The sequence below is a fragment of the Pipistrellus hanaki genome, assembly GCF_964339955.1.
Source record: "Pipistrellus hanaki genome assembly, chromosome: 1".
In the NCBI taxonomy this organism is placed as follows: domain Eukaryota; kingdom Metazoa; phylum Chordata; class Mammalia; order Chiroptera; family Vespertilionidae; genus Pipistrellus; species Pipistrellus hanaki.
Genome location: NC_140503.1, coordinates 68,483,326 through 68,509,639, shown reverse-complemented (window position 1 = coordinate 68,509,639; position 26,314 = coordinate 68,483,326). Strand labels below are relative to the sequence as shown.

General features: G+C 39.7%; 1 protein-coding gene across 3 annotated transcripts in view; it reads right to left on the bottom strand.

The window, feature by feature from the left end:
• RYR3 (ryanodine receptor 3) overlaps window positions 1-26,314 on the bottom strand; it is a 508,007-nt gene that overhangs the window by 342,121 nt on the left and 139,572 nt on the right. For all 3 annotated transcript variants that reach the window (XM_084861661.1, XM_084861660.1, XM_084861662.1), the window contains exon 2: window positions 6,793-6,912. In XM_084861661.1, coding sequence (XP_084717787.1) covers window positions 6,793-6,912 — 120 coding nt within the window. The remainder of the gene's footprint in view (window positions 1-6,792; window positions 6,913-26,314) is intronic.

Sequence of the window (26,314 nt, the reverse complement as noted above, 5' to 3'; positions counted from 1 at the left end):
ATATAACATACAAAATATGTGTTAATTGACTATGGTATCAGTAAGATTATTAGTAGTTAAGTTTTTGGAGAGTCAAAAATTATACATGGATTTTTTTTTCTTGAGAGGGAGAGAGGGAGGGAGAGAGAGAATGAGAGTGAGAGAGAGAGAGAGAGAAAGAGAGAGAGAGAGAGAGAGAGAGAGAGAGAGAGAGAGAGAGAGAGAGAGAGATTTGATTGATTTGGTATACCACTTATTTATGTATTCATTGGTTGGTTCTTATATGTGCCCTGACTGGGGATCAAACTTGCAACTTTAGTGTATGGGGATGATGCTTTAACTAACTGAACTATCCAGCCAGGACCTATAGATGGATTTCCAACTGTGCGGAAGTAGGAGGCATCAGCACCCTTAATCCTTGTGTTGTTCAAGGGTCAACTGTATAATTATGAAACTAAATCTTCATAATAATCCTATGAGGTGGATACAGTTTTAAAGATAAGGTAACTAAGTCAAAGAAAGGAAAGTCATTTGCCCACATCACAAACCTATTAAGCAGTGGAGTTAGAATTACCAGCCCGGGAAGACTAGCTCCATGGCCATATTTCTTAACTGCTGTACTGCAGTACTGGACTTCAGTGCTCCTAGAATGGTGGAGGACAGGTAAACCATCATAATTCAATGCAGCAAGTCAATTCAATTGACTTCCCCAATTACAGTATATCTGTACCTTATATACTAACACTCAGGCATTTTGTAATCTGACCACCCCCTTTTATAAATTTATTTTCTAGAAAATATATAGTTTATTTTATACCATAAAAAATTAGCTATAAAACTTTAACACTGCTTAATGTGCTCTCTCAGTATATTTGCATTGTAGAGGTTTATTGGATTTAAGCAAAATACATATTTCTAACTTTGGAATGTCAGGCATTTAGAGGACAGATTCTGGAAGGCTGTGGGAGGGAAATGAAGAGCTTCCCAGGTATCCCTAAATTCTAACCACATGGAGAAATAGGTCTTCTTTAGCCTTAAATTGAATCTATGATACTTTTATTAGTGAGTATTATAGAAATCAGAGATTTGAGATTGGAAAGGATCTCAAAGAAAGTCATTGGACTATCTAAAGTTTTGTACCTTTCTTGTGGGATTGTAAGGAATACATGAGAGTATGTCAGCACCCACTGCAGTACAGGGCATATAGAACATGATCCTGATAAATGTAAAAAAAAAAAAGTTCAAAATTTCAACTTGTCTCTTTATATTACATGACAAGGGCAATTTTTGTAAAAAGTTTTATGCTAGTTTGGCCTTTCATAAGGCCTCAAACCCACCTATACTAATAAAAGAGAAAGATGTAAATTGACCGTATCTTTGTGACACCCATCGGCCAATCAGCCGGGAGCAGAACGCAGGTGTTCTGCACTGCCCCAGTGGCTCAGAGACTCTGGGCAGCATGGGAAGGTGGAAAAGCAGCTCTAGGCTGGAGCAAAAAGGCAGCTCTGGCCGGAGGAAAGGCGGTGCTGGCAGCCAGGGGAAGGAAGGCCCATTCTTGCAGGAATCTTTGTGCATCGGGCCTCTTAGAAAACAATACACACTAAAATACCAACCGGAAGTTCAGTGTACACACCAGGATGAACCTTTGTCACTGAAAATTTACACAGTCTTAGTTATTTATGAGTAAACAGTAAATCTATTTCTAAGTGAAAGATAAAGATAATAGAAAATAAGTTATTTTTAGCCTAGAATTCTATCACAATTTATGCTATCTGCAAAATGATGTTTGCAAAATCTCAGATGTTTAATCCGGGGTCTTGAGAGCCTATACAACTTTTCAGAAACCATAGCATACTGTTCTTCATTTTCAAAAGGAGGTGAAGACAACAGTTTGAATATTGCATTTGAAACTGAAATTCTATTTTGAAGAAACCATAATCAAGAAGATAGACAAAGTGTTATCCAACAGAGAACAACCTTCATTCTGAGACACCTAGAGCCCAAGGACTTTAGACAGTCACTGGATTTTCAAGGACACCAGAGTAAATTGTTTCACTTCATCAATTTCAGTTTTATCATCACTAAAATCAGCAAAACAAACAAATAACTCTTGGTCTAAAAAGTTTCCATATTATTCCTACATTTTGCTGATGATCTAAAATTAAAGATGGTAGAAATAATGATTTAGAAAGGTGTTGGTATTCCCCGAACATCTGACAAGGCTACAGTGGTTTAATAATTGTCATCAATAAAGATTACTGTGGACTATGGCTTATGAAATTCTTTTCCCCTTCTGCATGAGATTTCTACCTTCAGTTAGCTGTCCAATTTTGTTTTTTGGGACAACCTGCTAAAGTTGATATGATAATTATGTTGCTAGGGAACATTGCTTACAGTAAAAATGATCCCTGATTAGTATCTTGATTCTTGACTGGGAACACTACCAATACCTTATTAGGAAGCCATATCTTTGTGATTCCCTAAATATAAAGACTCTTATGGCTGCTGTGGTCCTTTGTTGTGAGCCCCAAAACTATTACAAGATACATTGGTTCCTGAGGTTCATGAGGCTTTTAAGCCATAGTGATTATTATACCCGCCTGATATAGACCTCTCTCTCTTTACACCTAAGCTGTCACCTAGGGAGGATGAGGTGATGGGGGCAAATGGAGAGATTCAGAAGCCAATACCTGTACCACCGCAAGAATCTTTAAAGGAATGTGTTACACTTCCCAGCAGGCAAGCTGCAGCTCCAGTCCCACTGAGCAGACTGGTGCCAAGTGATCTATGAGAGTCTTTTGAGTCTGGATATGAAGTATAACAAAACAAGATCTCTTGGTGGAAGTTTCAGATACACAACAGATCACACACACACACACACACACACACACACAAGACCAGAGGAAAAATAATTAATCCTGGTTCCTGGGAACAGATGTTCTACCAAAAAATGTCAGTAAACAAACATTTGCTGCTATCATAAATAAAATAAAGAAGCAATGTTTTTCTCTATGTTTCCTAGTCTTGATATAATTCTGAGTCTTTCCTACAAAACAAGATGCTTTTTAATTCCTGTAGCTGTGCTTAGTTGAAAAGTACACTGAATGTTGGCATATCCATCAATTGACATCTTCAGTTTCAGGGGAAGGGTGGGCCATGGCATATGGGAATCAAAGTGACAAGAGCTCTCCAACGTGCTAAGTAGTCTCCATGTGTGTAGCGAGTGTTGATATTCTTATACTTTTGCTTCTTATTCTTCTATCACCTCTCTCATTGCTTCAAGAGGACCTCCTTGTCTCAGGGCTTGTCCACTAAATGCATACTTTGACAATCTTATCTCATCCATTCTTTCTCTGAGGTTTGTCTTCTCTTTAGAGTGCAGCTCAATATTCTCTCTCTGAGTTTCAACTAGATTTAAAAACCATTGAATTGGAAAGCCCAAGGTCATTGGTTGACTCTGATAAGAGCAGTGGTTAATGTCTGTGCCTCATGTCCAGTGCCAGGCTTGGGAATACACTTTCTCACTTCATTGCAAGAAGTGATCTTAAGTTAGCTTCCAAGAATGTAACAATAGCTCAACTAGCTGTGTATTGGATGGTAGAGAATTAGGTAAGATATTTAGTGAAAAGGGAGGGGACATACCAGAGGGATGTATGTATAGCTGTAGTTGATTGCAGGAAAGACTAAGGACACAGAAAATGGATTCATCTAGCAGGCTGCTCCCCCAAATTTCCAAATACCTACCTACTCTAGCTTTTCTATGAACTTGACCCTGTTTCTCTGTGAGAAGCTCTCATAGTGCACTTTCCTTATTACTATGTGTAAAGAGGCATACACTCATGAAATGAGAATGGGCATGCCAACTGTAACAATTGGTAAATTCTTTTAGGAAAGCAGTTTAATACTGTTCATGCTCCTGACACCATTATTTCTACCCTAGACACTTAACTTATTCCAGAAAGCAAAAGTAAACAATAAAACCATATGCAAGAATTTTTTTTTAATAACCAAGAACCATTATTTTTATAAATAGGGCAATGGTTTGGCAAACTGTGGCTCGTGAGCCCCGGTTTGACGACCACTGACCTAAAGGATACAAAGCATTTTTAGGTTATGAGATATAGTTATTTTTAATCTGCTTTACAGTGTGTGGCTTAGGTAAGATTAAATCACAATATCCAATGGTTACACAGAGTTTGCAATGTACTAGGCAACTTACATGTGCTATGCACTTCACATGTATTAACTTATTTTATCCTAATGACAACCTTATTCAGTAGTTACTACAAAATTCCCATTAAACAGATGAAGAAACTAAGCTCAGAAAGGTCTTGGCTTATCTGCTGCATGATGGAGACAGGATTCAAACTCTGCCAGTCTGGCACCAGAGCCTGTGCCCTACACCTCTGTCCCATGCCCCACTCAGTGGATGATTAGAAAATGGTAGCAGTGGTTTCTAATTCAGGCCAACACTCCCCTGTATCAGGCTGCACCTCATTCTGGCAGATGAGAAAACTGAAATCAAGGCTGAGTGACTTTCCCATAGTCAGATGACTAGCTAAAGGTTGAGAATTAACTTTTTGACTTCTAATCGAATGATCTTCCTAATATTCCAGACTGCTGGGAATGAAAAGAAAAATATACAACTCAGACCAAAAGCAAATGAGAAAAGGCCAGGGAAATCAAGTCTAGGATCTTTAAAAAGATAAAATCTTCCTTGTGTCTTTGTTCTGCCATTTATTTTAATGTGACTCTGTCCTATTGGTATTGGCCTTGTGCAGATCAGTGAGAGTGAGCATAATTGGGAATACACTTTCTTGATTTCAGGCCTCTGAAAGATGTGTTCTAGGATAGGATCAAACTTTGCATATGTGCTTGTATTGTGTATGTTCATGCGGAGAAATGCCATGCCGATCAGCTGATCCTATAGGAAAATGTAACCCTTTTCTGATTGATTAAAAAAAGTAGATCACATCTTTAATACTCTCAACAATATAGTAAATTTTTAAAAAAATGGTTCTGCAAGGAAAGCTGGAAGGTGTGGTGATTGGCTGTGTGTCAATTTGATTAAGCTACAGTATTCAGTTGTTTAATCAAATACCAATCTAGGTTTTGATGTGAACATATATTTCATAAATGTGATTAATATCTATAATCAGTTTATTTTAAAGGTGATTGCCCTTGATAGCAAAGGTGGGTCTCACCCAATCAGCAGTCTTAACAATAAAAACTAAAAGAAGACAATTGTGCCTGAGACAGCATAACTCCTGCCTGAACTTCCAGCTGACCTGAACTAATAGATTTCAGACTTTCCAGTCCCAAAACTACATGAGTCAATTTCTTAAAATAAATCTCTATCTATCTATCTATCTATCATCTATCTATCTATCATTGATCTTATCTATCTATCTATCTATCATCTATCTATCTATCTATCATCTATCTATCCATTTTTCTACCCACTCATTTACCCACCCACCCATCTATCTAGAGGGAGAGGTTCTATTTGTTTTCTTTCTCTGGAGAACCCCAAATGATATAAGCATTTTGACAGGACTGAGAATGCTGAGCACACAGATGTACTTGACATACAGATCATAAAAAGTAGAAACAATCCAAAAATGCAAGTGTGGCTGAAGAGACATGAAATCACATGCTATCACACAGGCAGGGACCAGAACAAAATATTCTCTGCCCCCAGGTCACAACAGGCTGACAATTATAACAGTCTCAGCACAGTCAAAACTAAGAGTGTTTTTCTTGCTACAAAACACAGACCCCAGTCCCCATAGCAATAAATGACAGCTGGCAGTTAAGAACACACACTCAGATTTCTAGGAATTAATAACAGAAAGGGGGTTCTGGAAGTATTAAAAGAATCTCCTCCATGAGTTCTGATGTTGATCTCAAGGCCTCCCTATGTCCTGGTGAACACAGACAGACAAAGCCCTCTAATGCTTTCCAATGCTCTAGGTTCCTACTGAAACATGTCCTGGGCTGGGGACAGTTATGCTTTAAATCTGATCTGCTTCCCATTTGAGAAATAATCTGCCCTTTTCTTTTTAAATGAACAAACAAAACAAAAACAAACAAAGATACAGATAACAGACTGGTGGTTACCAGAGGGAAAAGAGGTTGGGATGGGTGAAAGAGGTGAAAGGGGTACATCTACACAATGGAATACTATGCTGCTGTAAAAAAGAAAGAACTCTGATCATATGCAACAGCATGGATGGACCTGGAGAGCAGTATGATAAGCAAAATAAGCCAGTTGGAGAAAGATAAGTATCACATGATCTCACTCATTTGTGGGATATAATGAACAACATAAACTGATGAACTTCTAGGCCAGAGACATAGAAGCATCGAACAGACTATCTAACCTCAGAGGGAAGGCAGGGATGGGGGATAGGAGAAGGGGTAAGAGAACAACCAAAGTACTTTTATGCATGCACATAAGCATAATCCATGGACAAAGACAGTAGAGGGCATGTGCTGGGGGGTGGGAACAGTCAGAAAGTGGTCAATGGGGTGGAGGAAGGAGACATATCTAATACTAAACAATAGAAAAGGTGAAAGGGATCAAATGCATTTTGATGTATAGTAACTAGGCTTTACTTTTGGATCACTTTGTAGTATATACAGATGTTGACTTATAATGCTACACAGTTGAAACTTTAAAAAATAAAAATAAGTAAATGTGTCCTTTCACATTTCTCCACCATCCTCATCACCATCTTCTGGAAGCCCCATTCCTTAAATGACTGCTTGGGAGGCCAAGGGGGAAGGTGCCGGGCAGGTAACCAATCTCACCTTGGCTTCTGAAGTGGGTTCCAAGAAGCACAGGCGATTCCCAAGGCCCTCGGCTGCCAGGCAGAACTTCCTCTGCTCCTTGTGAATGTTGGCGATGCATTGGAGAACCACTTCGTCTTCCTGCAGGAAGAACAGACACACAAATGTGAGCGGTCAGGGACCCCCCCACTCTATGTGAACCAGGCCCCCGAGTCACCTTGCTTTATCTTTATCAGGTGCACCGAGAGGCACATGCTTTTAAATATTAAATAGATAAAGGAGACTTTTATTCACATGCCTGGTTCACATGGTATTACTGAGAACTGCCCCTAATGAATATTCTGGTATAGAGACACCAGGAGCAAGTACATGGAGTGGACATACTACATACATATCCAGACAGCATAGACCTCACTTGTAAAATGTATACAATGCACACAACCCAGAGGAACAGATCATTTCAACACTTGAGTGAATATGAAAGCAAATCTAAACTATCTCTCCAGATATGAAATACAACAATAAGATGTGATTGAGGGAAAAGAGAATACAGCAGAGATGGGAGGGAAGTGGAATTCATTGAGGGAAAGTCTTTTTTGTGTGGGGGGCTGTGGAGGAGGCAAGAGTCATGTTTTGTCAGGGGAGAGGGTGTATGTAGGGGGGTGTATTTGCCAGATATGACAGAAGGAACCTGGAGGGTAACAGATGTTTTAGGCATATGGGAAAGGAAGATTGAGACTTCTTGAAAGTTGAGATTAAAAGAAGGAATTGGAGGAGGAGTCATTCTAAATTCCTAGGGAAATACCTCCCTCCTGTGCATCATTTTCATAAGCAGCCTCTTACAATCTCAGAGATCTTGTTTGAATTGCATCCTTCTTGTCGATGGTCAGAAAGAAGACTGACCTCCATGTACACTGATATGATTTCTTCTTGCATAACTCTGCCTGAGGCTGAGATGAAAACCTTTCCTTACCAATTCCTCCATTCTTGCTCCTCCAATCTACTCATCTGTGCCTTGTATGAACCACTACTTGACTTTGAAATTCAAGCCTCAAAAAGATGTCAGGTGCAGTTAAGTTAAAGGCGTCACCAGAGATGAGCCGGTTGGAGCTTCCTCCTTAGCTTCCCTCTCCTGTCCTCTCTTTCATCCCCATGTCCCCTGGTGTTAATGTTTATCCAGGCAGACGAAAAAGAAACAAGGCTTTATGAAATGGTGTCTGCACTGTACCTGGCCATCTGGAAAAATAAAACCCTTCCATCTGGTGGGAAGATGAGATTCAGTAGCACCAGACTCCAATAGAGGTGTCTGCTGGTGCCCAGAGACTGGTCAGGGGCCACAAGGATATGAGAGAAGCCACAAATCACAGATAAAAATCAAATATGAAATGAAGATTGAGAGAAGGAAAAAGTTCCATGCTTCTCCTAGCACTGGAATGTCACTGCTCATCATTAAAGTGAATCAGTAATAAATTCCAGAGCCTCTGCTTATAATGAAGTCAGGATTCATGGACTTTATTTGAACGGAGACAGAAGAAAACTCTAGAACATCACTGCTTTCAAAATGTGGATTCAGTGAAAACTCTGAAGAGAATAAAGACTTTCCCCAGGTGGAGTCTCCCCCAGATCCTAGAATGACCAGAAGCAATACCATCCTCCTAAAGGGCATGGGCATTGTGGAGTGCTTGCAGTTGTCAAAATGATTGAGAGGTGCTACATGCATTGTGAAGCAGGGGTAGTGTGAGTTAAATGGTCTGTACTGTAGTCTTCAAAACATATAATTTTTCTGTCCAAAAATGTCAAGAGGACCCCCTATTGATAAATATTAAATATGTAACACCTACACAGAATTCACCGTAATAAACAGGCATTTGCAAATCACAGAAGAGTGATTTGCAAAAAACCAGACTTTCATGACCTAGTGAAAGTCAAAAAAGTTTTCCCTTCAGAATTTTTCTAAAGAATCTCTTTCCATGATTTCATTTCTCACGTCCTTTCCACCCAAAGGAGCCCAAAATACCGTGGCTTCCCTTGCATTAGCTGCCTTGAGTCTCTATGTGTCTTCTGAAATGTACCTGTCCTATAATTCACATCTTCATAACCGAGGCTGCCAATCAGCTAATGCAATGAAGGAACCTGGCTCAATAGCCATTTGCTGGAGAGCAGTCCAACACAAGTCCTTCCCTAGGTCATCACTCAGGGGGACACACAGATGGGTATGGGACTTGGAGTCAGATTTACGCTCTCCAAACACTTTCACTGCTCTCCACCTGCTGTCTGGAACTGTATGCTCAGTGCTGACCTGGCTTCAGGCACCACCTGGAGTGGCAGCCTGTACCAGACAGAAGCTATTATCGCCACAAACCTTTAAGAAACAGACATCTGGAGTCTTTGAGTGTCCAGTACTGAAATCTTTGCACCACCATTTCATTTGGATAAGTTAATTCAACCTCATTTCCTCTCTCACTCCCTAGTGAAGCACAGAACACAAGCCTCTCCAGCTACCCGCCCTACTTAGTTCATTCATTCTTATATGATCTACCTTCCTTTTTCCATTTGCTTTAAACCAAGTCTGGGAATTCCAGAGAAGACCATTTCCAAGGAAGCCCCTTTAATGGCAAATTCTTTCATATTTGATATCACCCCAGAAGACTGTGTTCTCCCCATATTTTCCAGTGTCAAATTCAGATTGGTACTCTTTTACTCAGGTGCAAACACTCTTATGGTTTGAAGTAGATGATAGCTAATCTCCACATCTTCTTTGGAAATTTATCTACAGCCTAGCTACCACTTACCTGAAACCTAATGACAATAAAAAAATCTGATAAAATTTTTGGTTAATAAAAAAATTAGGTGAATAAGATTATGTAGGTTTGAAGTTCACAAATCTATAATACAACACCTGTATATTGCATTGTGTTCACCAACCAAAGTCAAGTCTCCTTCCATCACCATGTATTTGACCCCCTTTACCTTCTTCTGCCTATTCCTACCTCCTCTTTCCCTCTGATAACCCCATACTATTGCCTGTGCTTATGAGTTTTTGTTTGTTTGTCTTATTTGTTCAATTGTTGTGTTCTGTTTTATATCCCACATATGAGTGAAATCATATAGTTCTTGACTTTCTGAAGAATGATAGATTTTTTGATAGAGAAAATATCACAACTCTGGGGGTTTGTTCCTCTAAAAATGTATGGGTTTTTGTATTATGTTTAGCTTTTTTGAACTCTGATTTCACTGGAATAAGACCAAAATATTTCCCCCCCCCCTTTTTTTTGTAGTACCCACAGCAGATTCAACTCAGACAATATCAAATAACTATGCCTCCCATCTATAAGAGAAAGGGAAACAAACTAAAGAGAAGGAAGTGCTAGGTTGGAGGGCACAATAATCAGTAATGGTAAGACTTTTCAAACCCATTCTCATCCTTAAGGGTGAGGGGTAAAAATCTCTTAAGTCCCCAAGAAACAATATCTATAAGATCACAAAAGTTTTTCTGCTTTCTACCAAGGAATTCAAAGGTCCCTGACTGAGTTTTAAGGTGTCCCCCACCCTCAGTTGAGTTCTCCCTCCCACCTCCAGCCTTATCTCTCCTTCATTCCTATTACCTTACTGTCTCCCAGGTAAGTCTTGCTCTGCCTCCATAAAATGCTGCCTCTTGAAAACCCCTCCATTCCTTTATTCAATTCCTCTGGTTTTCCTGCCTTTCTGATGGAGCCTTCCCGTGTTCTCTTTCTTTTGCCACCTGTAAATATCAGAATTACCCAAGAGTAGGTCCTTGTCATTTCCCCTTAGCAAGCTCATCTATTCCTTAGTCTTCCAGTTTTATTCACAGCAGTTGTTATATCATCTTTACCTCCAACCCGGTGATATTCTAAGGTTCTAAACCTTCACCTATTCTTAACTACATGGACCTATGAACACCTCAGTATGTCCCAGTGCACTGACAGGTTTCCTTTGCAGTCTGTTTTTATGCTCCCTATGCTTGTTAAGGACACATCTAACCTCTCAGCAACCCAGACTCAAACAGTATCTCCTGTCTCTGAGTCTTCTTCCCTTCCTCCTATAGCAAATGGGCCAGGGGAAGGAGAGACTGGAGGTCTAAAGACTTTTACAACACCAGACCATTCTTCCTCTGATTTGTTGAGGGATAGCTCTGACCTTCTCATTTTCCTGCTGAAAATCCATAATGGCACTCTCGCCACTATCCACATAATAAATACAAAATCCAAGGGCCTTCACTTTCCTACCTACTTCCCCAACTTCTTCCCTATACTAGTAGAACTCCTTGGTGTTCTCTACCTCCATACCTTTACTCATGCTATCTCTAATTTGAAAGCTGCCCTGTTTTGCCCCCTTTTTCCATATTTATATATTACCTATCCTCCCAAGCTTAGCTCAAATCCCACCTTCTTTTTTAAAAAAATATATATATTGTTGATTTTTTTTACAGAGAGGAAGAGAGAGGGATAGAGAGTTAGAAACATCGATGAGAGAGAATCATTGATCAGCTGCCTCTTGCACAATCTCATTGGGGATGTGCCTGCAACCAAGATACATGCCCTTGACTGGAATTGAACCTGGGTCCTTTCAGTCTGCAGGCCAACGCTCTATCAACTGAGCCAAACCGGTTTGGGCTCAAATCCCGCCTTCTTTCATGAAACCCAAGTAATCTCTCTTCTCTGAACATTCATAGCAGTATTACCAAACTCGTGTATTATGCTTATTTACATGCATGCCTTATCCCCATTATACTAGATAATTTGAAATGGCTAACATTTACTGATTTCTGACTCTCTGACAGACAATGTACTTTATGCACAATAACCTAATTAAGCTTCAGATAAATACTCTTATATAGGTACTACTGTTATCTCCATTTGACAAACAGGGAGCCCTTATACAGAGCAGTTAAGTAATTATCTAAGCATACAGTCCATGCAGTCTGCATCCACGCTCTCTCTCCTACTCCTCTCAGCTGCCTCTGTAACCCTGGGAGGCAGGGTCCACATCTGGTTCATGTTTACACTTATCAGATTTCTCACTAGCATAATAGTTTATGCACATTTCACATCCAATTGTAATTTATTAAATGGGTATTTTTTTTAACTTGTAATACCAGTTAATTATAAACTCCGTTAGAATAGAAAACTGCTCCCCCATCCAGGCTGGGAACATAATGCTTGGTAAACACATGCTGACTGATTGTAATATGGAATAAGAATAAAATAAGAGATTTCTCCACTCTCAGCCATATCACAAGAGTTAATATGGAAAGAGTCACTGTTTCATTCATGAGTCAGAAATGAATAAAAAAAGAACAGATGTTGACATAAAGAAGTAATGAGGAATAAGCAATAATGAGGCTTTGGAGCAAACATTTTTAGTCTGTTGCTTAGTTATTATTATTGATAACTAGGGGCCCAGAGCACGAAATTTGTGCCGGGGGGAGGGGTAGGGGGGGAAAAGGGGAGGTGTCCTCCTCAGCCCAGTCTGCACCCTCCCCAATCTGGACCCCTCGGAGGATATCCAACTGTCAGTTTAGGCCCAATCCTGGGGTTCGGGCCTAAACTGGCAGTCAGACAGTCCTCTCACAATCACTGGCTCCTAACTGCTCACCTGCCTGCCTGCCTGGTCACACCTAACTGCCCCCACTTCTGGCCTGGCCACCCCCAACTTTCCCCCCCTGCAGGCATAGTTGCCCAGAACTGTGCCCCTCCACCAGCCTGGTTGACCCCAATTGCCTCCACCCCCTGCTGGCCTGGTTGTCTCTTATTGTCCCCCTGCCAGCCTGGTGGACCTCAACTGCCCCCCTCTGCCAGCCTGGTGGCCCTCAACTACCTCCTGCCCCCATGGGCCTGGTAGCCCCATGTAGCCTACTGCTCAGTTGTTTGGTCACTCCTCACTAACCTCCCTGCCAGCCTGGTCACCCTACACAGCCAGTTTGGTCATCTGTTCGGCTTTTTTTTTTGATGCAATAGTCACTTGTCTTTTATATATATAGATTATATTAACTATTCATTCTATATTGGACACTGCTGAGATGTCCCCCTAGCTTGTTTAATATTCACAACAACACAACTATGTTAAGAATGAAGAAACCAAAGCTCAGAGGAATTAGGCAATTTTAATGAATGAATATTTAATGAAGTTATTATGTGCCATCATAGTATGTATTTCAGTGTAATCCTTACAATCGGGAGGTACTAATATAGATATTTTCAAAACGGAGATAAAAAGGTTGAAGTACAGAGAGTATGACATAGCATGTAAGTAATATATCTTGACCTTGAACCTGGGGCTATCTTAATTGGAAGACAGTCCGCTTTCCCATGGTGCCAAACTGGCTCTCTTAACCCCAAGAGACTGATCTTCCCAATAAGTCTGAATTCATGCCTTCCTGGCTCTAAGGCATGGTGATGGTGCTGATAAAAATAGATAGTTTCCAGCCTCTCACATGGCCATACAACACTGCAAAGTAACCCAACCACAGAACATGCCAGAGAGAACAGCCTGGGAGCTAAAAATCCTATAAAACAACATTTTTCTGTGCCCAATGACTATAGTCATTGTGAACATCATCCCAAAACTTGTAGCAGAAGGGGAAAATAATTAAAATCCAAGGTATATTGTATGTCTGCATCCCTCCAAGCTATTCAATATGCAAACACCAGCTATTCCTGTTATAGATGCAGCTTGTGGTGGTGTTGAGTGATTGTCCCTGGATATGAATATACACTCATTGGTTCTCTTTCCTTAGATTTCATATTATCATCATAGGTCAGCTCTGACAAAGTAAAGCTTTTACTATAGCCCTCCTCTGGCTATAACTTGAAAATGAATGGAACTTGCCTATTCTATCCCTGTTGCTTCTTTCTTACACCTTGGCTCAGAGCCCAAGGCCAGAACAAGCTTGTTTGCCATCTCTGAGTTGATGGCTGGGATACCGTGGGTCTCTCTCTTCTCTCTGGATCATTTGTAAAGAACTTTTTGGTGCAAAACAAAATGGTTGACAGCCCTATTAAAGGTAGATCATTAGGCAGCTGATGACAGCCCTATAGTTAGATCTGCACATCACTGATACCAAGAAGCTTGTGATCAGGGAGCACGTGGGACAGAGTGCAGGCCAGCAGATTTCACGGCCCACATTTAAGTGCAGATATTACTGCAGAGGAAAATCCATAGTCATTTATTGTTTTAAAAATGGAAGATGTGTCTTAGCCATTCACCTTAAACATCAGGGATAATTTTAGACAACTGACGTTAAGTTATATTTAGCATATAACAAAGACATAGGTGAAAGAGCTAATTCTAAGGCTTTACCCAAAAGCACCTCCTAAAAAAAGGGGGGGGGGGGCTTTTGGATGATGAGACTATTTATCTCCACTTTCCACAAGGATTAATGACACAGGTGGGTATTTGCATATTCTAAATAGCAATTGTTTTTGACTATTTGCTTCCTTAGATTCTGAGCTCCTGGGGGAAGGAGACTCTCATTTCTCTGTGAACTCGCAGTGTCTAGCATAGTGTTTGGTACTGAGTAAAAAGCACAAATATTTGTAAAAATAATGAAAAAGCTGTATTTTTTTTAAAAAAACAACTAATACAATTAACAAAATAATTATGCATCAAATTGCATAATAAAGATCCTTTTTCACATTTTCTTACTCATAGTATCTGGGATACCAGCATGGAAAAAAATCAAGATTACATGAAGTGATCTATTATACCCTATTTGCTTCCACAATGGCTCATGACATAAACAAATATTCTTAATCTAATTTAAAAAATTATGAAGCCAAAGATTATACATAAAGGAAGAGACTAACTAGTGCCATCTACAGTTCTCAGAAAATGACAATATATTGTGTCCCTGGGACATCTCTAGAGATTCTTATTGTCTTTGAATTGGTCAAAAATTAAGAGTGGCTCCAATTCTGGTTCTTTGCTATTCGTTGATTGTTGTGAAATTTAGTGAAACCGAAATTTCAGAATCCTAAGAGACAAAGTTGATATACTCTATAATTCCTTTCTTGTTTAAATACTTTACTCATTTGTCTTATAGGGTGAGTATACCTTCTTTTGCTTTTCTCTCCTGTATAGTAGCATTCTTTCTCAGTGTCCTTGGCTGGCTCATCCTTACCTTCTCCTCTTCAATGCTGAAATAGTGCTCTAGGGCTGCTCCTCAGGCTTCTCTTTATCTGCATTGCTACTGGCTTTGAAAACCATGTGTATACTGAGGACACCCAAATTTATATCTTTTGCATAATTTTCAAATTTGCTCAAACTTTTCTGAACTACAGACTCATTATCTCCAATTGCTTATTTAACATTTCTATGTGGGTGTCTAATTGACATCTCAAGTTTAGTATGTGCAACATCTGACTCCTGATCATCTCTCCCAAGTATGTTCTCCCTGTAGTCTGTTCTATATTAAGACATGACAACTCCATTCTTCAGGTGGCTCAGGAAAAATAGGTATTTTGAAATGGAAAACATCTTAGAGTCATATTTATCCCCCCTTTTTTTCTCCTCCCCTCACATCCACAAATTCTACCCATTCTACCTTTAAACTACATCCAATTGGATTGCCTTACATCCTCTTCACCACCACTTGGCTTATGCCATCATCTATTATTACGATTATTGCAATCACCTCTGAACTTGTTTCCCACTCACATTTCTTCTCTAAACTGTATCAAGAGGGAGATTTTGAAAATATAACTGAAATCTCCACTACTCAGAACTCTCCAGTGGCGTCTCATCAGGATCTACGAGGTCCTAAAAATATGTTCACTTTCCACAATCTCTCTTCTTTTGCTTGGTTAGCATAGTTAGCATAGCTAGACTGGCCTCCCTTCTAGGAGCTCAAATCTTTGAAGCATGACTCTTCTTCAAACCCTTTGAGAGGTCTAGGTACATGCCCACACTCCTTTGGTTACTTTCTCCTTTAGGCATATCATTCAGAGGAGGAATGAATGAGGAAATATACTAATGCAAATCACAATGGTCCATGTCTAACCTCAGAGATGGCAAGGGTTGATAGTAAACTTACAGAAGGAAAATTCAGGTCTCTGGATCTAACATTGCCCTGAACCTGATTTTATAAAGGAGATTTGACTAGGAAGCTTCAATTTCCCAGTTTCACATTATAAATGCTGATGTTTTCATTGTCTCCACCTTGATGTAACCTAAGCCTTGTGACCCCAGAAAGACACAAAGAGCATTTTGATTCTACCATAGCACTACTGAGAGACCTTGATGAAACTGCACAATGATACCTGTATTTTTATATTATTAGATCTATTCTTTACTTTTAAGTAAATTTTCTTTACTTGTATGAATGGTTTCAGGACCTTTGGCTTCTAAATTGAGGCATAGTTCCTTCCCTTGGCCATACAATTCACCTGTGACAGCCCACCCACTTACAGCCTGATGTCCTGACAATACCTATGCTTATGGGAGTGAGGCATGTTACCATCTGCTCTTCTTTCTAGAGAATAAAGTAAGTATTGATGTTCTTTTTACTTATATGAGGCAGTGCCTCAGGCAGGGTACTTTTGGGATTTTTTTCCTTTAAGATTTGTAGAAAAAAATGAAATGAAAATACATAACACGTAGGACACACTCAGATACTCTGTGTATGTGCATAATCACACCAATTTACTGAAAGCCAGAACAAAGCATGCACTTTCCACACAAAATCTAATAGCTATGAACACTCTGCCTTTTTCAAAAAGGCTGCTGATAATATTAGTAGTTCTTAATGAATTTAGAGGGCTGACATTTAGGTGGGTAAGTCTTTAAAAACAGATCACTTAAAAGGCAAAAGAAGTGTTTTTATAATTGAATGGTACATAAAGCCATATGAACTGTCCAGGACTTATTCCTTTAAAAAAATCATCCATTTCTTCTAGGTCCATTGAGAACTAAGTCATACATCCATGAGAAAAGTATTTGCATACCTAATGATGTTCCAGATTCTGTCTTATGACCTGGGGTACAGTGGTGAACAAGACAGGTCAGGGATCTGTCCTCCTGAAGTTTCCCTGTTCTTTTTGAACATTCGGAGTCAAACTGGCTGGTGGTTTGCAGAAATGATATAATGGAAGACCAGAAAAATCTATGACAGAGAGGAGAATGCAGGGAGGAATGTCTGAGCTACTTCTGTTTCCTCCCTGGCAGTTTTTTTTGCCCTAGGATGAGTTCCTATGTATATGATTCTATCAGAGGTGTCTCCATCTACATAGTAATTCTTGGATTTCTTATCTAAATCCCTCTTTTCCAGAATTCTTGTCTCTATCCCCAAATTCAGAAAAGGATTTGTTTGTATCCTTGATGCCTACCAGAAGGCAAACATGTCACAAATGCTTGTCAATTGAAAGGAATGAAAGTCTGGAGAAATAGTGGATCAGAATGTGGGTCAAATCTAAGAGAAAAATCTAGAGACTGGGTTCCCCAAAAGCCGGGAATTAAATCCAAACACTGCCAGGGATCCTAGGTCCCGCCTCATGGAGAATCAGCAGACCCTGGACAGCCCAGCTAATTTCTGCTGACAGGACTACTCCTCAACACCACCTCCTGCGGCTGGGCTCAGGGCTTAGCTCTCAGTCTCATGTGGGGTTAAGTAGGCTATTGTGCACAGCAACTGCCTGTACTTGAGGATTTCGATTCCACCAGGCTCTTTCTATCCGGACACAATAAACAGCACAAGGGAAGTTGTCTATGGGCAGGCCACGAAAATATAAGGAGATTGCACCAGGCACTAGTGTAAGCACTTTATATTTCATAAAATCTTCATCAAATTAGTTATCACTATGCCCATGGTTGGTGCCCAGGGCAGGCTGCCCCAAGACATCCCACAATGGCATAGCGATTATTCAGAATTAATATCCCTAGAGAAACAGCAGAAGTAAGAGGAGCTCTCTTATCTCCTCTGTTCCCCTAAATGCAGCAAACAAATCTGCCACGGGATAGGTGCCCTCCCTGCTCCTGAGGGCTGAAAGACCACCTTATCAGGAGAGTTAAAAAATCCAGAGTCAAGAAGCCTATAAAAACAAACGTTGTAACACCCTCCCCAATTTACTTCCCCAGCCCAAACCTTGCACAGGTTCCTTTCTAATGAGCAGCAACTTTTTTTTGTCCTGTCAAGTTCTTGTGAATTTCTTGCTTTTTTTTTTTTTTTTGTCTAAAAGGTATTAAAGGCTGCCCAGTTTGATCATTTCTGAGTCTCATTTTATGATGTCAGCATCTTATTATTCTCCCACGTGCACATATGAACTTGGTTTCTCTCCTGTTAATCTAGTCTTGTGTCAGTTTTATCATTTTATTATTAGTCCACCTGTAGGACTAATAATAAAATTAGTCCTCCCTTTCCCTGACAGTTTTGATGAGCCAGCCAGGAGAATTTCCCAGTTGGAAAAGTGATTTTTCTGAGAGAACTGCAGCAAAGAGATCTGGGTGTTTGACAATTCAGCAGGCAAACAGGTAAGCTTTTCTTACCTTCTTTAGCTCCTAAAATCTTTATCTGAGGGTCTGGTTTAAAAAAGAAAAAGGAAAAAATTGTCTTTCTAAATTTAGACTAGCAGGAGAAAGCATTGGTAAAACTAGTTTCTTAGGCAAATGCAACTCTAGTAAAGATTTGGTTTGATATTTTCAAGATCCATCCATGTTGTTGCAGATCAATAGTCCATCTTTGATCCCCTGTGTTTGGAAACAGCCCCCTTATCCTTCTTAGGCTAACTCTGGCAATGAACTTTTGGAACTAATGAGGGCTGCATCCTTTGCATTCTTATGTCTTTGGTTAAGCCATGAGTAGCTATTAAGATGAATAAATCATGCCCCTGAATGGTCAGAGATTGATCCTGAATTGGAATAACTTCAAAATTGAGAAGAAAAATTTTTTAAAGAGGTCTCATATTGATATAATGGCTAACCATTAAGACTCTCTTAATAAAATTGGATAGAAATTAAAACAAAAATCAAAGTTGACTCATCTCCTTTCCTATTTGCCTTCTGGCATTTGTAGATATTTATAAAAAATCAGGACATTGGAAGAATAATTGCCGAGTACTTAAAAAGAAAAAGGGGTAAAATGATATGACAGTTTGACTTAAAGACTCTCTAACAAGATAAAACAACAGAAATGAGATTTAAAACCCAACATAAATTCCTTAAAACATGCACACACAAAAAATAAAAAACCTGCCCAAATATCATTCTACAGGTAAAGACAGTTCAGTTAGGCTCATATATGTTAAGTGACTGCAAAGAGTCAGATGGCGACTTTTTCAGTCCATCCATTATTCATTAATTTATTAAGTATTCATTAAATGCCTATTATACACCATGCATTGCTAAGTCCTGAGAATACAAAAAATACATCAAAGCTAGAAAGTGGCTATTTAAATCCAGTTCAGTGCAAATTTAAAACCTAAGTTTTTCCAACTATACTGAAGTTCCTCTTGTGAAGAAAATGTTTCAGTAGCTCCTATAATTGACATTCACCACCACCACTTAGTGATGCAACTTTTCAAGTTCTCACCTTATTGGGGGGCAGGGGAAAGGCTCCAGCTGGAAGGCTTTAATCAAAGAGACAGCTTCTTCTTTCTTAAATAACAAATAAACACTCAACTGTTTATCATTGTTCTATCAAATGAGCATAAAACTTTCAGCCCCTGGGCCATTCTCTCTGCTCCCTTCCCCCTGCCACACTCCTACCCCTTAGCCTGCCATAAAAATTTCTGAGCAACCACTACATCCTATGATAGATGAAGAAAATGCAAGCATTCTCCTGCAACAAAAGTTTTCAGAGCTCTTGGCCAACCCAAAAGCTAATAAAAACCCAATAAAATTAAAAGCATATGAGATGTGGTTATTCAATTAATTTAAGCCTCATTACTTGATTCATTTTGCTACGGAGACTAGAAGATACACCAGATCCTTCAGATGAACAAAAAAAGAAAAGAATAACTTCCAAACAGCAATGTCTGGCTCTGAATCCTTACTTGCAATAATTTCAATCTCAGTCATGTTTGGGGAAACTTTATTCTCCCTATGGCTATGTAATTCCATGAGATTCACATATTCCATGAAATTTGGAGCAAAGCACCTGGTCTACAGTCCATCTAGATTGCTGTAGAGATGCCCCTTGTCCAGATCTGTGTAGTCCTTCTGATGACAAGTATCCACTGCTTCTTTAATAATGTTATTAGCCACAGAGAATGTGGAACCCAACGTCCTCATGTATCTTGGCCCTCACAGGCCTACCACCTCCCAGGTGGAGTATATGTGTAGGTCTCTGCTACCTGTAAAACCCCCACTTTTCTCTCCATCTTCTGAAGCAAGGTTTTCCCAGGTTTGGGCACTTAGCCTTACACTATCCAAGCCTCATGGTCCATTTGCCACTAGGACCACCAAAATTTTCACCTCCATGAGACTTTGGAACATGTCTCAGTTCCAGTCCAAGATAAAAAGCAACCCCAGATCTCTAGGACACAAAGCACTTGTTGTCTTGTGGAGAAAGCAAAGAAAGGAAGAAATAATTCATTTTTTATTCTATATTTTTCCTGAAATTCTCTTGATTTGATAAGTTTACAGGGAGATAAAATAAACCTGGCTCTACTTAGAGCAGTGGGGCTAAACCCCATGTACACATGAGAATCCTCTGGAGCACTTTAAAAATATACTGATGCCTGGGCCCCACCCCAGTTCAAATGAATGGGACTCTCTGAGGAGGGATTCTGGGTGCAGGTAATTAAGCTCTCCCCAGGTGACTCAGGTCAAAGGTAACAGCTGGAGAAATCAGAGTAGGCTGGCAGATATCCTCTCCAGGTATGAAATCAAAAAAAGACACTTCCATTTTAGATGTAATAAAAGGAAAATAGTGGGGGAAAGATCAGGTATGACCTCATTTCCTTTTAGTCAAGGATCCTGAAGAGGCCATTTATGGACTCAAGAGCCTCCAAGCAACAATGCCTATACCATGTGCATGCCCCTCATTAGTTGTATTCCTCTAGAACAGAGGTGGGGAACCTTTTTTCTGCCAAGGGCCATTGGGATATTTATAACATCATTATCGGGCCAAACAAAATTGTTAATTTAAAAATTAGCCTGCTATATTTGGTCATACATTTAAATAACTCACCCCTAGTGCCTTGGCAAGGCCAGACCTAATGATTTCGAGGGCCTTATGTGGACCACAGGCCGAACGTTCCCCACTCTGCTCTAGAACATAGCCCAACTCCCTTCCTCTTTCTTTCTAGGCCTTTATAATGTTGCCTCATAAGATTTCTTTCCCTGAATACAGGGACTAGCAAGATGATCTGTCAGCTATAAGTAAGCAGGAGAAACTAATATCTCACAGACTTCTTCAAAACTAGAAAATTCTAAATATACAATGGACCAAGAAGTTTGAAACATAAAACTAGCCAACCAACCAGTAAGTACCTGTGGAATGCCCTCAATGCCCCTGGCACTATCTGTGCCATGATACTCGAGGATCCTTCCTCTCCCTTCCTAATTCTCTCCCAACCCATCCTTGAAAAGTGTGAATAACTTCAAAAGAAGATAAGTGAAACTATTTTGAATGAATAAAACTCTTTCTATTCCCTAGAGAAACTGAAGTGCTTTATAGTTGGGGTTAATTGAGCCTCAAAATGTCTAAGGGAACTCACAGGGATTTTGGAAAAGAATCAAGATTTCCTGCTCTCTCTTCAATAACACATTTCCTTTTCAGTGGCAGAAGTTAGAATATCTAAACAATGCTCCAAAGTTAACCCATCTTACTTTTTCTTAGGCACATATTTTCTACCTGGAAATATGGACAGGACAATGTTAGCCTTCTTTTCAAAATGTAGGAAATATATTCGTTTGGTATCGTACATATTAAATAATTTGCATGACACAGAGTATACTTCAAACTTTTGAAATTATAGCTCATCTTCGGGTAGCTATCCACGTGCTGAACACAAGCAACATTCTGTTCACTATGCAGTGTTTATAGTCCTAGGGATTGAGAGCCTTTCCTTTAATAACTTTAGGTTGTAAGTCTTTGAGCCAATTTAGAATTAATCACCAATATTTGCTCCTTTTCCATAAAGCAGATCAGTGATACAGAAAGGCCCCTATTTTGTCCTGGAGGGCACTAATTGCGGCTCTTATGATTGCTGATTCACACTTGACCCACTAAAACAGAGTAGACCACACCAGTAACAGCCAAAAACAGTACCCATCTCTACTAGGAAAATCCTAAGAAAGTGCTCATGATCTCATTCCTCCTACATTACCATAAGCCTTCCAAATAAACCTCCAAACCAAGATAAAGAAAGAAAAATGGTTCATATGGAATCATAGAATGCTTAGGGGGAGAGCACCTCAAAAGTCATTAAATCCAAACCTCTTGGGAATTCATCTATACAAATGTCAAGGAATTGATATGCAAAGAACCAAAGGATACATAAAACCCAACTGAAATCAGCCAGTGTGGCTCAATGGTTGAGCATCGACCCTTGAACCAAGAGGTCTCTGGTTCCATTCCCAATTAGTACACATGCCTGGGTTGCAGGCTCGATCCCCAGTAAGGGGCATGCATGGGGTAGCCAATCCATTTTTCTCTCATTTATGTTTCTGTCTCTCTCCCTTTCCCTTCCTCTCTTTCTTAAAAAAATAAATAAAAATATATATTATATTTTAAAAAACAACAGAGAACATAAAATCAACTAAAAGATGTAATACTAATTTATACACTTCTCTTTCTGATTAAAATTTCCCTTGTTATGTGCTTGCCTGTTCTGCCTACAGTCACTGTCCATTAACTAGTTAATCTTCTTGGCATTCTGCAAGATAAATTCTTTAATCTTTATTAGAGTTATTTAGCCTTTGGAATTCCCAGCAGAAAGTAAATTTATTATTCACTTGCAAGTATGGGAAGGATTAATATATGGAAAATGGTAACCATCTATTATCCACTGAGGTCAAAATGAGACAAGGTAGCCCTAAAAATATATCTGAAGAGACTGAAATAAGATAGGAAAAAGGACTTACTGAAAGTGAGGGTTAAACACTACCATAAATTATCAAAATTGGATTCCAGTTACTTACAAATAATACAGAATTATCTTTTCTGGGATTTGTAAAGTATCTAGTGACTAGAATTCTATGAGAACATATTCTATGAAAATAGCCATTAAAAAAGATTACTTTTGGTCCATTTACCCAACTTTAGAGTCTTGAGCCTCATGCTCCATGAATGCATAAACTGTGTTTAATTCTCCCTCTACTCTGTTTAGCATAGCATTATGTGCAAATAAATAGGCGATAATGTATTCTTACTGCTCTTTGTTATAACAAGGTAGGCTGATTTGCCTAATACTTTTTTCTAGAACCAATCTCCAGAGACCAGGATCCGGGGCCTGTTCTTTGTGACAATGTGACCAAGCCTTATCCATTTGTTCAATGATATAGCTGCTCTAGAGTCAATTGCTTACACTTCAGGTTGTCACCAATCTCCTATTTGTCATATCTGAGGACATTTTCTGATCCTGTCTTTCTGACCTCTCTATGTGACAATGGACACTACCGATACCTTCATTTTCCTGGAAAAGTCTTCTCTTTTGTCTTTTGAGGGAATGCACTGATCTCCCAGTTGTCTTCTCTTCTTACCTCTCATTTAGTCTCTGTCCTAAGGCTTCTGCTGTATTCATACTGTTTACCTATTGACTCCATTCAAATGACTGATTTCAACTCATTCCTCCTTCACTGATGACTTCTCAATCTCTCTTATCTGAGCACCAGATCCATATGTTAGAATGAAGGCTGCTTGTTCTTCTCCATTTGGATATCTCTGACTCACTGTGAGTCAATTCATCCAAAACTCATTATATTCCCTTTCCAGACTTGTTCCTTCTCCACTCCCTGTGTGGTTGGCAGGCATCATCCTTCACCCACATACCCATGGCAGAAGTCTGGAAGTCATCTACAGCTCCTCTCTCTTACATATCCAATTAGAATTTCCTTTACTTTGCCCCTCCTACCCATTCCCATTGCCCCTGCCCCTAGAATTGCAATGGCTTCCTTACTGAGGTTGGCCTTCTGTTCACTCCTCTCCATCAACTCTGCATGCTCCTGACAGAGTGATATCCTCAGAAGACAAATTTGAGCATCTCACTTTAGAGCAGTGGTTCTTGGCCTTTTTAATGTTGTGACCCTTTAACACAGTTCCTCATGTTGTGGCTCTGCAGCAGTGGTTCTCAACCATTCCGTTGTGACCCATAGGTTGAGAACCGCTAGCAGGGTCACCTAAGACTGTCAGAAAACACAGATATTTACATTACGATTCATAACAGCAGAAAAATTACAGTTATGAAGTAGCAACAAAAATAATTTTATGGTTGGGGGTCACCACAATATGAGGAACTGTATTAAAGGGTTGAGACATTAAAAAGGTTGACAACCACTGCAGAGCTTAACATCTCAAGTGGTTTGCCCGTAATTCAGATTTTGTGAAGATAATTCAAATTCTTCCTCCTCGTCTGTCTCCTGCTCTCAGCTCCACAGCCTCAGTTCATACCTCTCCCTCCTTAGGCCCCCTGCCATTCCAATCCTAACCTTCAGCCCTCTGGAGCTACTAGCTGAAGTGATAAGTTTTTCTTTTACCTCTAAGCCTTTGCAAACACTGTTTTAGCCTAGATTTCCTGTCTCTGTCACACTCCTCATTTTCTAAGACATCATACACTTCACCTAATCTGGAAAGGCCCATCACGTACTTCTGTAGCAGCTCTTTGCAGCTTTGTCTGCCTCCTTCTGTTGGCTGTTACAATAGATCACTGAAGATGGGGACTATATCTGATTCATCTGTGTGCCTAGAAAACGGTCTTACATAAGGAGGTGCCCAGTAAATTCCCAGTGAATGGATGATGGAGCTTAGTTGGCCCAGGATCTTAAGATTAAACTCAGCATGTTACACTGATATAGTCACAATTTAATTTATACCTTTTAGTATTTAGGCCAGGCCATTGGATGGCAAAGTAGGTGAAAAGAAAAGGCCAATGTTATATGAAATGGAGTAAGAGGCTGGTTTAAACCAAGTTTTACAAATGAGTGCCTCCGCTGCCTAGTCTGGCCAGTTAACAGGCATATCTTGTGCTACTCTCCATGCTTTCTTGTGCATCACAGATGCTGCAATCTTTACAAATTGAAGGCAGTACCCTCCAACAGCAAAACAATTACAACTTGCTTTACTGCAATACTCACTTTATTGTGGTAATCTGGAACCAAGCCCACAATATCTGTGGGGCATGCCAGCACTCTGACTGAGAGTGCTCGACAGTCTAACTCTGGTTTCTTTGCCTCCAATCTTCTCTTCTCTCAGGAGCCCTGTTTTTCAATTCTCCAGTATCTTCCCTTTGTCGAGTGAACCCCAACCTCAGAAAGAACCAAAGGACCAGAAGAGGTGATGTCTCCTAGCCTTAAGTCAAATTCTCATGATGCCATTTCAGATTCTGGGTTAATTGCCAATTTTCAGGGCCAATTCTATCCTCCAAGCCTCAGTCTGACAAGAACCCAGCAAAAGCTCATTCAAAATGAGTCACTCATTTACCTAGAGACACTCAGAAAGGAGACAATGGAAAGGCGAGGCCACGTCAGACTTGTTCCTCTCCAGCTGAGCCAAAGGGTTAATCATTTGTGTGCTCCTTTATGTGCAAGTTAAACATATGTTTGCCTCTCAACTATGAAGCTAATGTTTCCTTTTGCAATAACACCCTCATTTCTTTTCCTTTAGGTAAAAATTCATGAACTAAAATCCATGTGACCATTGCAGAAACACAAGGACAGTGCAACACCACCTGCTCATTTTCCAAAAATAACAGGGTCTGTGATAGAAAGGCAGTCAACATCTGCATACAGATGGACGTTTTTAGGAAGGCTAAATTGTCATTGTTTATACTATTGATAGACCAGTTGGTCCTTTTCGCAATAAACCTATAGAATTGTCATATGTTCTACTTGAGACTTCTGCCTTTTTATGGATAAGCAATTAGCATATTAGACTTTCTCATGCAGGCCATCATGGGAGCAGATGCTGTCTATCACTTGTGATATCATATGTTTTATGAAGAGATTGCTCTAGAGAAGGAAGCTATAAAAGGCACCCAAACAGCTAAAGGTAACCACTGGAAAAACTTGCAGAATCAGCTGCATCTGGGCCAGGATCACAGATAAATGGGAACTAAATGCCTAAAAGCTATCTGAACATTAGTTAAGGGTTTGTTGTTGTTTTCCTACAAGACTTGCTTTTTAAGATGGCACTTAACCTTCTCAACTTTCTACAATTTAAGTTGACAAATGGATGTTTTAATAAAGGTCTTAGTATGTTTAGAGCTTTGAGATAGAACTTGTTGCTTCACTATATTTCCCTTTGAAACTATAACCTACCATTCAAGTCTTTGACCCCAGAAGAAAATTCTAGTTTCAATAGCAGCAAACCTCACTGGTGTCTTTGAAGAGAGAAAAGAAGACAGAGCAAAGTGCCCTGGGCTCTGTGACT